The sequence below is a fragment of the Lipotes vexillifer genome, unplaced genomic scaffold, assembly GCF_000442215.2.
Source record: "Lipotes vexillifer unplaced genomic scaffold, Lipotes_vexillifer_v1.1 scaffold433, whole genome shotgun sequence".
Classification (NCBI taxonomy): Eukaryota; Metazoa; Chordata; class Mammalia; order Artiodactyla; family Lipotidae; genus Lipotes; species Lipotes vexillifer.
In genome coordinates this window covers 1,341,890-1,353,674 of record NW_006774285.1, presented here as the reverse complement: position 1 = coordinate 1,353,674, position 11,785 = coordinate 1,341,890, and the positions used below count along the sequence as shown (strand labels likewise).

Sequence of the window (11,785 nt, the reverse complement as noted above, 5' to 3'; positions counted from 1 at the left end):
TCCCTACACTTCAATTTTAAAAAATGTTAAATGTGAAAGACAAAGACAGAAGCCCTTTTCCAGATTAAAGGAGATTAAATACAATACATGATTCTTGACTGGATCCTGAACTGGGGGAAAATGCTATAAAGGACATGATTGGGAAAACTGATGAAATTATAGAAATAGACTATAGATTTAGAATGTGTGCTTAATAAAAACTTACTGAAATAAAAGAGCTGTAATTCTAAGAATCCACATACACCCCCACCACGTCTAAGGAAATGCACTGATACATACCTGGGAAGAGAAACTGATAGGACTCATGTGCTGAAACAGTGTCTTGAGCACTCAAGATTAGAAGAACAAATTAACAATGCTAGGAATGTTCTGAGAAACCATCACCACTCACCTTACTTCAAGAACAAACATGGATTTGGGTCCTCATGTGATTTTTCAATAAAGCCTTCAAGTTTCTAATATTGAACAGAAAATTGTTTAGATGCCAAAGGAAGTAACTGCGAAAGAGTGAGTTATCTATTAAAATTTTAGATTCTTAAATTTTACAGAAAATATCTAAAAACACACATTATACTGCCTTTTGAATTTGAACGACACTAATAGCTTTATTTAACAAACATTGACTACTATGTGCAAAGCACTGTGCTAGGTGCCATGAAAGATACAAAGATGAAAAAGACATAGTCCCTGCCCACAAGGAGCGTATAATCTAGTGGGGGAGACAAATACACAAATAACTAGAATACAAGGCAGTAAACAACAGAGTGGACAAGTGCTGAGTGTGGCCTGAGTGTGATACTAACTAGCCTCAAGGTTCCAATTTGAAACACTGGTGATGCAGTGTTGGCTGCTTTGAAAATCCCATTTCAAGATCGGCGTAATAGATGTTTAAATGGTCCTACCCAAGCAGTTGGAGGCAAGAGAGTAGGCCAGGTGGAAGGGCTGTTTGAAACACTGTCACGCCTACATACATGGTGCTGATACAAGTATGTAGGGACAGCTAAAAAAAGAACATATATATATCATCTGTCCTTTGGTTAATGGCTATAGCTACTGTTTTAAACAATATATTTTTATATAAAAAGGAATTTGTATAATCCCAGAAAAATCAACTTAAGGATTAATATTAATTCAACAAAGAATCTTGCCATAGGCAATTTTCTTATTTACTAATTGATTAAGTCTTTTCTCTAAGTATCTATAAAGCTCTGTAGCAATTAAACGGTTAGACATCTAAGTATTGCTCAGTAAAAACCTCTTTTATGTTCAGCCTTCAGAAGGAAATGGTCACATACCTGATAACCTGATATAATACTATTCTAATAGCAACAAGAAGGCCTTAAAGAGATTTAAGGAAAATAATTTTTAATGCTTCAATGCAAATGGAATACACGCTGATTAAATACAATTCAATGTTCTTTGAAAATATCTCACTGACAGCATTTGATACCAGTTAAGGCCAGCAAAATTGAAGTGAGGAAAATATCACATATATTGTCTTTCATTGGTTTCATATATCATTTCCTATGACTATGGCAACTCAACCTTTTCTTTGAAAATTCCATTTATTGGTACTGATGAGCTTTGATTTGCTTTTAACTCGTATGCTAAAAACAGCTGCTGACCACTTCCTCTTGGTAGTGCTGACATAAATGGCAAAGCAGAAGCACATTTTCTGGCTGCTTTTCCTACTTCCTGAATTGGAGGGTTCACTGCTTAGCCTGTTTCCTTCAGGGTGTCACTGTGATCCTGGGACCTCTGCTGCTTTCTCTCAAGGAAACGAGCACGTGCGTCTGATATGGATTTATCATCATTTCTTCTTTGCATTTTCTTTAGGACTTCTTTCGGTATTCCATCTGAAAACATTACAAATTAATCCAATAAAATTTTAGTTTTGAGTTTCAGTATTAGAAATGTTAAGAGAAAGAGATGCTCTGATTTTTTAACGTTAAGGGGAAAAGAAGGAAATTAAATTTTGCCCTTTCAAAAGAAATCATATAGTTGATGGATAAAAATAAGAGCATAAAAGGACTTCCCAAGTGGTCCAGTGGCTAAGACTGCACACCCAGTGCAGGGGGCCAGGGTTCGATCCCTGGTCAGGGAACTAGATCCCACATGCTGCAACTAAAAAGATCCTGCGTGCCACAACTAAGACCTGGCGCAGCCAAATGAATGAATGAATGAATGAATAAATAAAATAAGAGCATAGAGGTCTGAGGAGTCAGAAAAATTGACCCTAGGTCAAACATGTAGTGTGGTTATACACTACAACAAAACAGAGTAGTTAACATTTCCAATGACCTTGGGCAAAATTCCCCACCATTCTATTTCTCAGTGATGTTAAATAAGGATAATACAATTTGCTCCATCAATCAGCCTCAAAAAGCTTTACTGAAAAGCTCTTTTTATTTGTGAGCTGAGAATTAAGCTTTCTGTCCTAGTTCAGTACCACAACAGTTTATGCCTCACAACTAGGGACCTAACATTTCAAGGAAAAATCTCCTGAAAAAAAAAAAAGGATGTTCTGTGGTAATAATTCACAAAATTTTATAAACAAAATCAAAATAGTAAAGCACTACTGGGAAGCAATATGGCATAATAGCTAAGAGTAGAGGCCACAGAGTCAAATTCCTTGGATTCAAAATCCAGATTCACCAAATATTACCTTTGGGATTTTCAGCAAATTATTGTATACTGCTAAGTATTTCCTCATCTATAAAGTAGGGATATGCAGTTACTTCACAGAGTTATTGTGAATATTTAATGGGGTAATGCAAGTTGTTAGCATGTGGCAAAAAAGTTCAATAGATATTGTTATTAATAAGGTTGTTGGGGCTTCCCTGGTGAGGCAGTGGTTGAGAGTCCACCTGCCGATGCAGGGGACGCGGGTTCGTGCCCCAGTCCGGGAAGATCCCACATGCCGCGGAGCGGCTGGGCCCGTGAGCCATGGCCGCTGGGCCTGCGCGTCTGGAGCCTGTGCTCCGCAATGGGAGAGGCCACAACAAGTGAGAGGCCCGAGAAATGCAAAAAATAATAATAATAATAATTTAAAAAATAATAATAATAATGTTGTTGAACAGAGGGGTTAAGGAAAACATGATTAACTGGAAGGAAAGAAGGAAGTCAAAATAAGTCTGAGACTCATGACAACTCTTTGCTTTTCTGAGGAGACAGAGCCAGAATCTAAGCTCTGTAACAGTTTTTCTGTAATTATATGAGAATCTGGACACTTGTGCCCTAGAACAAGTGATTCACTCACCCTTTAGATGCTTTACATTTTCCTTATTGGTCCACCTCCTTCTTGCATCTTCTCTCATTTCACGTCGGGCCACACTGCTCAAATCATGTGCATTAAATTCATGCAACTTGGGTAACAAGTCTCTTACCCATTCATAACGGATTGGACACACAATTCTTGCGTAGACTTTGGTGGTAACTAATACCTCATGGAAAATGATCCATTCAAGTTTGGTTTCCTGTTCATGAAGCTACACAAAAGAATTCATTTAAGGATGATAATTCAATAACCTGCCTTATTGCACATTAGACCAACCAAATACCAACAGCCCAAACTCTTCTGAATTAATTTCTATATTCTTCAATCAAACAGGAGGCATGGGCCAACCAATACCTTTATGTAATATAGATATATGCTAAACTTACCCTCAAAAGAGAAAAGTAGAAGACGTCTGTATATTATTTATTCCTATACCTTTACAAAAGGAAGAAATTCCTACACCTTCCTTTACAAAAGGAAGAAATTTCTTCCTTTTATTAAAAACAAGGTACTTACTGCTGAGGAAGGATGAATGTGAACTGGGCTTCCACGCCCATCCATCGTGCAAAATGTTCTCCCAACAGACCTAAGAACCAAAAAACCAAAGGATAAAGACAAGAACAGTAAAAGCAATGAAATAAGTTTAGAGCACTAAATAAGTTTCACTGTAGAGCACTAACGATGAAAAATTATATGTTCTACTACAAAGATTGCTACAAGCAGAGGTTTATATTTATTCAACTGTCACTACAACTTCTCTACCAATTGATCCTTTTTCTTAATTAATTAATTAATTTTTGGCTGCGTTGGGTTTTCATTGCTCCGCGCAGGTTTTCTCGAGTTGCGGGGAGTGGGGGCTACTCTTTGCTGTGTGCACGTGCTTCTCATCGCGGTGGCTTCTCTTGTTGCGGAGCACAGGCTCTAGGTGTGTGGGCTTCAGTAGTTGTGGCACATGGGCTCAGTAGTAGTGGCTCATGGACTCTAGAGCGCAGGCTCAGTAGTTGTGGCACACGGACTTAGTTGCTCCGCGACATGTGGGATCTTCCCGGACCAGGGCTCAAACCAGTGTCTCCTGCACTGGCAGGCAGATTCTTAACCACTGTGCCACCAGGGAAGTCCCCTCTACCAATTCATCTTAAAACTAATGATACAGGGAATTCCCTGGCGGTCCAGTGGTTAGGACTCTGTGCTCTCACTGCCAAGGGCCTGGGTTTGATCCCTGGTTGGGGAACTAAAACTCCACAAGCTGCACGGTGCAGCCAGAAAAAAAGAACTAATGAGACAACTTAAATAGTCATTTTAATCAAGTATAAACATTTCTGGTCAAAAAAGAGCAATATTAACAATAATATTGTATTTGTGCTTGAGAATTTCCAAAATGCTTTCATAATAAAACCTCAAATAAGCCTATGAGTTTTGAGAGCCAGGTACTTTATTAAAAGCTCAAAACTGAGATTCAAATAAATTAGATAGCTTTCTCAAGTCAAAGAGCTAATGTATGATGAGGCAAGTCCTAAACATAGGTCTTCTGACTTAAATACAGTATTCTTTACATTATATTACGCTACATCTCCTTTCAAGGGTATAGGTAATTTTCACTATTCTAAAATGCGATAATTAGAGCAGAAGCAAGAAGAACTACAGTCCTGCAGCCTGTGGAACAACAACCACATTCACGGAAAGATGGAAAAGATGAAAAGGCAGAGGGCCATGTACCAGATGAAGGAACAAGATAAAACCCCAGAAAAACAACTAAATGAAGTGGAGATAGGCAACCTTCCAGAAAAAGAATTCAGAATAATGATAGTGAAGATGATCCAGGACCTTGGAAAAAGAATGGAGGCAAAGATCGAGAAGATGCAAGAAATAGTTTAACAAAGACCTAGAAGAATTAAAGAACAATCAAACAGAGATGAACAATACAATAACTGAAATGAAAAATACACAAGATGGGATCAATAGCAGAATAAATGAGGCAGAAGAACGCATAAGTGACCTGGAAGACAGAATGGTGGAATTCACTGCTGCGGAACAGAATAAAGAAAAAAGAATGAAAAGAAATGAAGACAGCCTAATAGACCTCTGGGACAATATTCAATGCACCAACATTCTCAGTATAGGGGTACCAGAAGGAGAAGAGAGAGAGAAAGGGCCCGAGAAAATATATGAAGAGATTATAGTCGAAAACTTCCCTAACATGGGAAAGGAAATAGCCACCCAAGTCCAGGAAGCTCAGAGAGTCCCATACAGGGCAAACCCAAGGAGAAACACACCAAGACACATAGCAATAAACTGGTAAAAATTAAAGACAAAGAAAAATTATTGAAAGCAGCAAGGGAAAAATGAAAAATAACATACAAGGGAACTCGCATAAGGTTAACAGCTGATTTCTCAGCAGAAACTCTACAAGCCAAAAGGGAGTGGCATGACTGTGATGAAAGGGAAGAACCTACAACCAATATTACTCTACCTGGCAAGGATCTCATTCAGATTCGACAGAGAAATCAAAAGCTTTACAGACAAGCAAAAGCTTAAGAGAATTCAGCACCACCAAACCAGCTATACAACAAACGCTAAAGGAAACTTCTCCAAGTGAGAAACACAAGAGAAGAAAAGGACCTACAAAAACAAACCCATAACAATTAAGAAAATGGTAACAGGAACATACATATCGATAATTACCTTAAACGTGAATGGATTAAATGCTCCAACCAAAAGATACAGGCTCGCTGAATGGATACCAAAACAAGACCCATATATATGCTGTCTACAAGAGACCCACTTCAGACCTAGGGACACATACAGACTGAAAGTGAGCAGATGGAAAAAGATATTCCATGCAAATGGAAATCAAAAGAAAGCTGGAGTAGCAATACTCATATCAGAAAAAAAAGACTTTAAAATAAAGAATGTTACAAGAGACAAGGAAAGACACTACATAATGATCAAGGGATCAATCCAAGAAGATATAACGATTATAAATATATATGCACCCAACATAGGAGCACCTCAATACATAAGGCAACTGCTAACAGCCATAAAAGAGGAAATCGACAGTAACACAATAACAGTGGGGCACTTTGACACCTCACTTACACCAATGGACAGATCATCTGAACAGAAAATTAATAAGGAAACACAAGCTTTAAATGATACAATAGACCACATAGATTTAATTAATATTTATAGGACATTCCACCCAAAACCAGCAGATTACACTTTCTTCTCAAGTGTGCACATAACATTCTCCAGGATAGATCACATTTTGGGTCACAAATCAAGCCTCAGTAAATTTAAGAAAACTGAAATCATATCAAACACCTTTTCCGACCACAACGCTATGAGATTAGAAATCAATTACAGGGAAAAGAAAAACGTAAAAAACACAAACACATGGAGGCTAAATAACATGTTACTAAATAACCAAGAGATCACTGAAGAAATCAGAGAGGAAATCAAAATATACCTAGAGACAAATGACAGTGAAAACACGATGATCCAAAACCCATGGGATGTGGCAAAAGCAGTTCTAAGAGGGAAGATTATACCAATACGAGCCTATCTCAAGAAACAGGAAAAATCTCAAACAATCTAACCATACTAAAGGAATTAGAGAAAGAAGAACAAACAAAACCCAAAGTTAGCAGAAGGAAAGAAATCAATGAAATAGAAACAAAGAAAACAATAGCAAAGATCAATAAAACTAAAAGCTGGTTCTTTGAGAAGACAAACAAAATTGATAAACCATTACCCAGATTCATCACGAAAAAGAGGGAGAGGGCTCAAATCAATAAAATTAGAAATGAAAAAGGAGAACAGACACCACAGAAATACAAAGCATCCTAAGAGACTACTACAAGCAACTCTATGCCAATAAAGTGGACAACCTGGAAGAAATGGACAAATTCTTAGAAAGGAATAACCTTCCAAGATTGAACCTGGAAGAAACAGAAAATATGAACAGATCAATCACAAGTAATGAAATTGAAACTGTGATTAAAAATCTTCCAACAAACAGAAGTCCAGGACCACATGGCTTCACAGGTGAATTCTATCAAACATTTAGAGAAGAGTTAACACCCAACCTCCTCAAACTCTTCCAAAAAATTGCAGAGGAAGAAACACTTCCAGACTCATTCTACGAGGCCACCATCACCCTGATACCAAAACCAGACAAAGATGTCACAAAGAATGAAAACTACAGGCCAATATCACTGATGAACACAGATGCAACAATCCTCAACAAAATACCAGCAAACAGAATCCAACAACACATTAAAAGGATCATACACCATGATCAAGTGGGATTTATCCCAGGGATGCAAGGATTCTTCAATATAGGCAAAACAATCAGTGTGATACACCATACTAACAAACTGAAAAGTAAAAACCATATGATCACCCCAAAAGATGCAGAAAAAGCTTTTGACAAAATTCAACACCAATTTATGATAAAAACTCTCCAGAAAGTGGGCACAGAGGGAGCCTACCCCAACATAATAAAGGCCGTATACGACAAACCCACAGCAAACATCATTCTCAGTGGTGAAAAACTGAAAGCATTTCCTCTAAGATCAGGAACGAGACAAGGATGTCCACTCTCACCACTATTATTCAACACAGTTTTGGAAGTCCTAGCCACAGCAATCAGAGAAGAAAAAGAAATAAAAGGAATACAAATTGGAAAAGAAGAAGTAAAACTGTCACTGTTTGCAGATGACATGATACTATACATAGAGAATCCTAAAGATGCCACCAGAAAACTACTAGAGCTAATCAATGAATTTGGTAAAGTAGCAGGATACAAAATTAATGCACAGAAATCTCTTGCATTCCTATACACTAATGGTGAAAAATCTGAAAGAGAAATTAAGGAAACACTACCATTTACCACTGCAACACAAAGAATAAAATACCTAGGAATAAACCTACCTAGGGAGACAAAAGACCTGTATGCAGAAAACTATAAGACACTGATGAAAGAAATTAAATATGATACAAACAAATGGAGAGATATCCCATGTTCTTGGATTGGAAGAATCAATACTGTGAAAATGACTATACTACCCAGAGCAATCTACAGATTCAACGCAATCCTTACCAAATTACCAATGGCATTGTTTACAGAACTAGAACAAAAAACCTTAAAATTTGTATGGAGAAAGAAAAGACCCCAAATAGCCAAAGCAGTCTTGAGGGAAAAAAACAGAGCTAGAGGAATCAGACTCCCTGACTTCAGACTATACTACCAAGCTACAGTAATCAAGACAATATGGTACTGGCACAAAAACAGAAACATAGATCAATGGAACAAGATAGAAAGCCCAGAGATAAACCCATGCACCTATGGTCAACTAATCTATGACAAAGGAGGCAAGGATATACAATGGAGAAAAGACAGCCTCTTCAATAAGTGGTGCTGGGAAAACTGGACAGCTACACATAAAAGAATGAAATTAGAACACTCCCTAACACCATACACAAAAATAAACTCAAAGTGGAATCAAGACCTAAATGTAAGACCGGACACTATAAAACTCTTAGAGGAAAACACAGGAAGAACACTCTTTGATATAAATCACAGCAAGATCTTTTTTGATCCACCTCCTAAAGTAATGGAAATAAAAACAAAAATAAACAAACAGAACCTAATGAAACTTAAAAGCTTTGCAAAGCAAAGGAAACTACAAACAGGACGAAAAGACAACCCTCAGAATGGGAGAAAATATTTGCAAACGAATCAATGGACAAAGGATTCATCTCCAAAATATATAAACAGCTCATGCACCTCAATATTAAAAAAAACAAACAATCCAATCCAAAAATGGGCAGAAGACCTAAACAGACATTTCTCCAAAGAAGACATACAGATGGCCAAGAAGCACATGAAAAGCTGCTCAACATCACTAATTATTAGAGAAATGCAAATCAAAACTACAATGAGGTATCACCTCATTAGAATGGGCATCATGAGAAAATCTACAAACAACAAATGCTGGAGAGGGTGTGGAGAAAAGGGAACCCTCTTGCACTGTTTGTGGGAATGTAAATTGATACAGCCACTATGGAGAACAGTATGGAGGTTCCTTAAAAAACTAAAAATAGAATTACCGTATAACCCAGCAATCCCACTACTGGGCATATACCCAGAGAAAACCATAATACAAAAGGACACATGCACCCCAATGTTCATTGCAGCACTACTTACAATAGCCAGGTCATGGAAGCAACCTAAATGCCCAGCGACAGATGAATGGATAAAGAAGATGTGGTACATATATACAATGGAGTATTACTCAGCCATAAAAAGGAACGAAACTGGGTCATTTGTAGAGACGTGGATGAATCTAGAGACTGTCATACAGAGTGAAGTAAGTCAGAAAGAGAAAACCAAATATCATATATTAACGTATATATGTGGAACCTAGAAAAATGGTACAGATGAACTGGTTTACAGGGCAGAAATTGAGACAGAGATATAGAGAACAAATGTATGGACACTAAGGGGGGATAGTGGTGGTGGAGTCGGGGGTGGTGGTGGTGGGATGAACTGGGAGACTGGGACTGACATGTATACACTAATACGTATAAAATGGATAACTCATAAGAACCTGCTGTGTAAAAAAATAAATAAAATTCAAAAATTCAAAAAATATATGATAATTAGAACATTTCATCTGCATTTCTTCTAATTCGTGTTAACTTTAAATTCTTATCCTCTTCTATACTTCCTTATATGTATGTTATTCCAAAAACTTGTCAAAATTATACCTTAGAGCTCAATCATCACAACTGATTTCCTACAGAACTTCACATATATTCCTATTATAACCCAGATCAGACTGCATTATAATTATTTGTATATATATCTACACAGTACATATTTGGACAGTACAAAAATCTTTTTTTCTTGAACCATTTGAAAGTTAGTAGCCAAACTTATAACCCATCATCCCCAAATACCTGAGTGTTCATTTCCTATAATCAAGAGTATTCTCCTATATAACCATAATACAACCATCAAAACCAGGGAATTAACACTGACACATTACTAGCATCTAATCCTCAGAACCCAGTGAAGTTTACCAAATGTCCTAATAATATCCTTTACAGTAAAAGGATCCCATTCAGAATCATTTACTGCCTTTACATTTTATGGTCCCTTAGTCTCCTTCATTCTGGAATACTCCCCAGTCTTCCTTTGACCTTCATGATCTTGACACCTTTAAATTATCAGCTAGTTATTTTGTAGTATGTGCCTCAATTTGATTTTGTCTGTTTTAGGATGATTAGATTCAGGTTACAGATCTTTGGCAGGAATATCACAGAAGTGATGCTGTGTTTTCATTATATCCTATCAGGAGGAACATGATTTTGATTTGTTGCTTGATTTAGGTAACATCTGCCAGGCTTCTTCAGTGAGAAGTTACTTTTTCCCTTTGTAATTAACAAGAGATTTGTGGAGAGGTGCTCAACTATGTAAATAATTCTATTTGTCGTTAAACTTTTAATTTACTCATTTATTAATTTATATGATTATAGACCCATGATTTCACATTTTATTCAATGGGTTATATAATCCATTACTATCATTATTTATTTCAATGCTCAAAATATCCCATCTTTGATCAGCTGGGACCTATTCAAGCTGGCTCCTTTGTACTTCTGACATGTCCTCAACCTTCACTGATCACTACTTTGCTTGCTGGCAAAATAAGATATTTCGGGCTCATCATGTACTTTCCCAGCCCTATTTCTCCAAAGAGCCCTGGGTCTTTTATGTGGCAGATGGTTGTTCCAAGTTAAGATCTGGGCACAAAGTACATTCATTGCTATTATAGTGTCATTGCTCCCAGTCCATCTCATAGTTAGGTTATGTATTTACATACATACAAATACATATTACACACACACACACACACACACAGTACCATCTATTTTTATTACCATATCTATCTATCCATCCATCCATCTAACTATAGTAAAAACTGTATACCAGACTTTCCTGGTGGTGCAGTGGTTAAGAATCTGCCTGCCAATGCAGGGGACACGGGTTCGAGCCCTGGTCTGGGAAGATCTCACATGCTGCGGAGCAACTAAGCCCGTGCGCCACAACTACTGAGCCTGTGCTGTAGAGCCCATGAGCTACAACTACTGAGCCTGTGTGCCACAACTACTGAAGCCCACGCACCCACAGCCTGCGCTCCGCAACAAGCCACCTCATGAGAAGCCCGCGCACCACAATGAAGAGTAGCTCCCACTCGCCACAACTAGAAAAAGTCCGTGTGCAGCAACGAAGACCCAATGCAGCCATAAATAAATAAATAAATAAATTAATTAAAAAACCCGGAATACCTGAAACTCCAATCAACTCCACAGGGCTCATTCTTGTTTTCTCCCTTTCAGCATTTCTAACTCCCTTCGCCATTTGCCTTAATATATTCAATTATGTGATCAATTCCCCTGTATATAACGAATCTCCCATCACCACCACTCTTACCCCTTTCC

The 11,785-nt window shown here is 37.6% G+C and overlaps 1 protein-coding gene across 2 annotated transcripts in view; it reads right to left on the bottom strand.

Moving 5' to 3' along the window:
- Positions 1 to 571: 571 nt before the first annotated feature.
- Positions 572 to 11,785, bottom strand: part of DHX40 (DEAH-box helicase 40) — a 53,307-nt gene continuing 42,093 nt past the window's right edge. For both annotated transcript variants that reach the window (XM_007449072.1, XM_007449073.1), the window contains 3 exons: positions 3,794 to 3,863; positions 3,260 to 3,488; positions 572 to 1,856 (listed from right to left, as the gene is read on the bottom strand). In XM_007449072.1, coding sequence (XP_007449134.1) covers positions 1,717 to 1,856; positions 3,260 to 3,488; positions 3,794 to 3,863 — 439 coding nt within the window. In that variant the 3' untranslated portion in view covers positions 572 to 1,716. The remainder of the gene's footprint in view (positions 1,857 to 3,259; positions 3,489 to 3,793; positions 3,864 to 11,785) is intronic.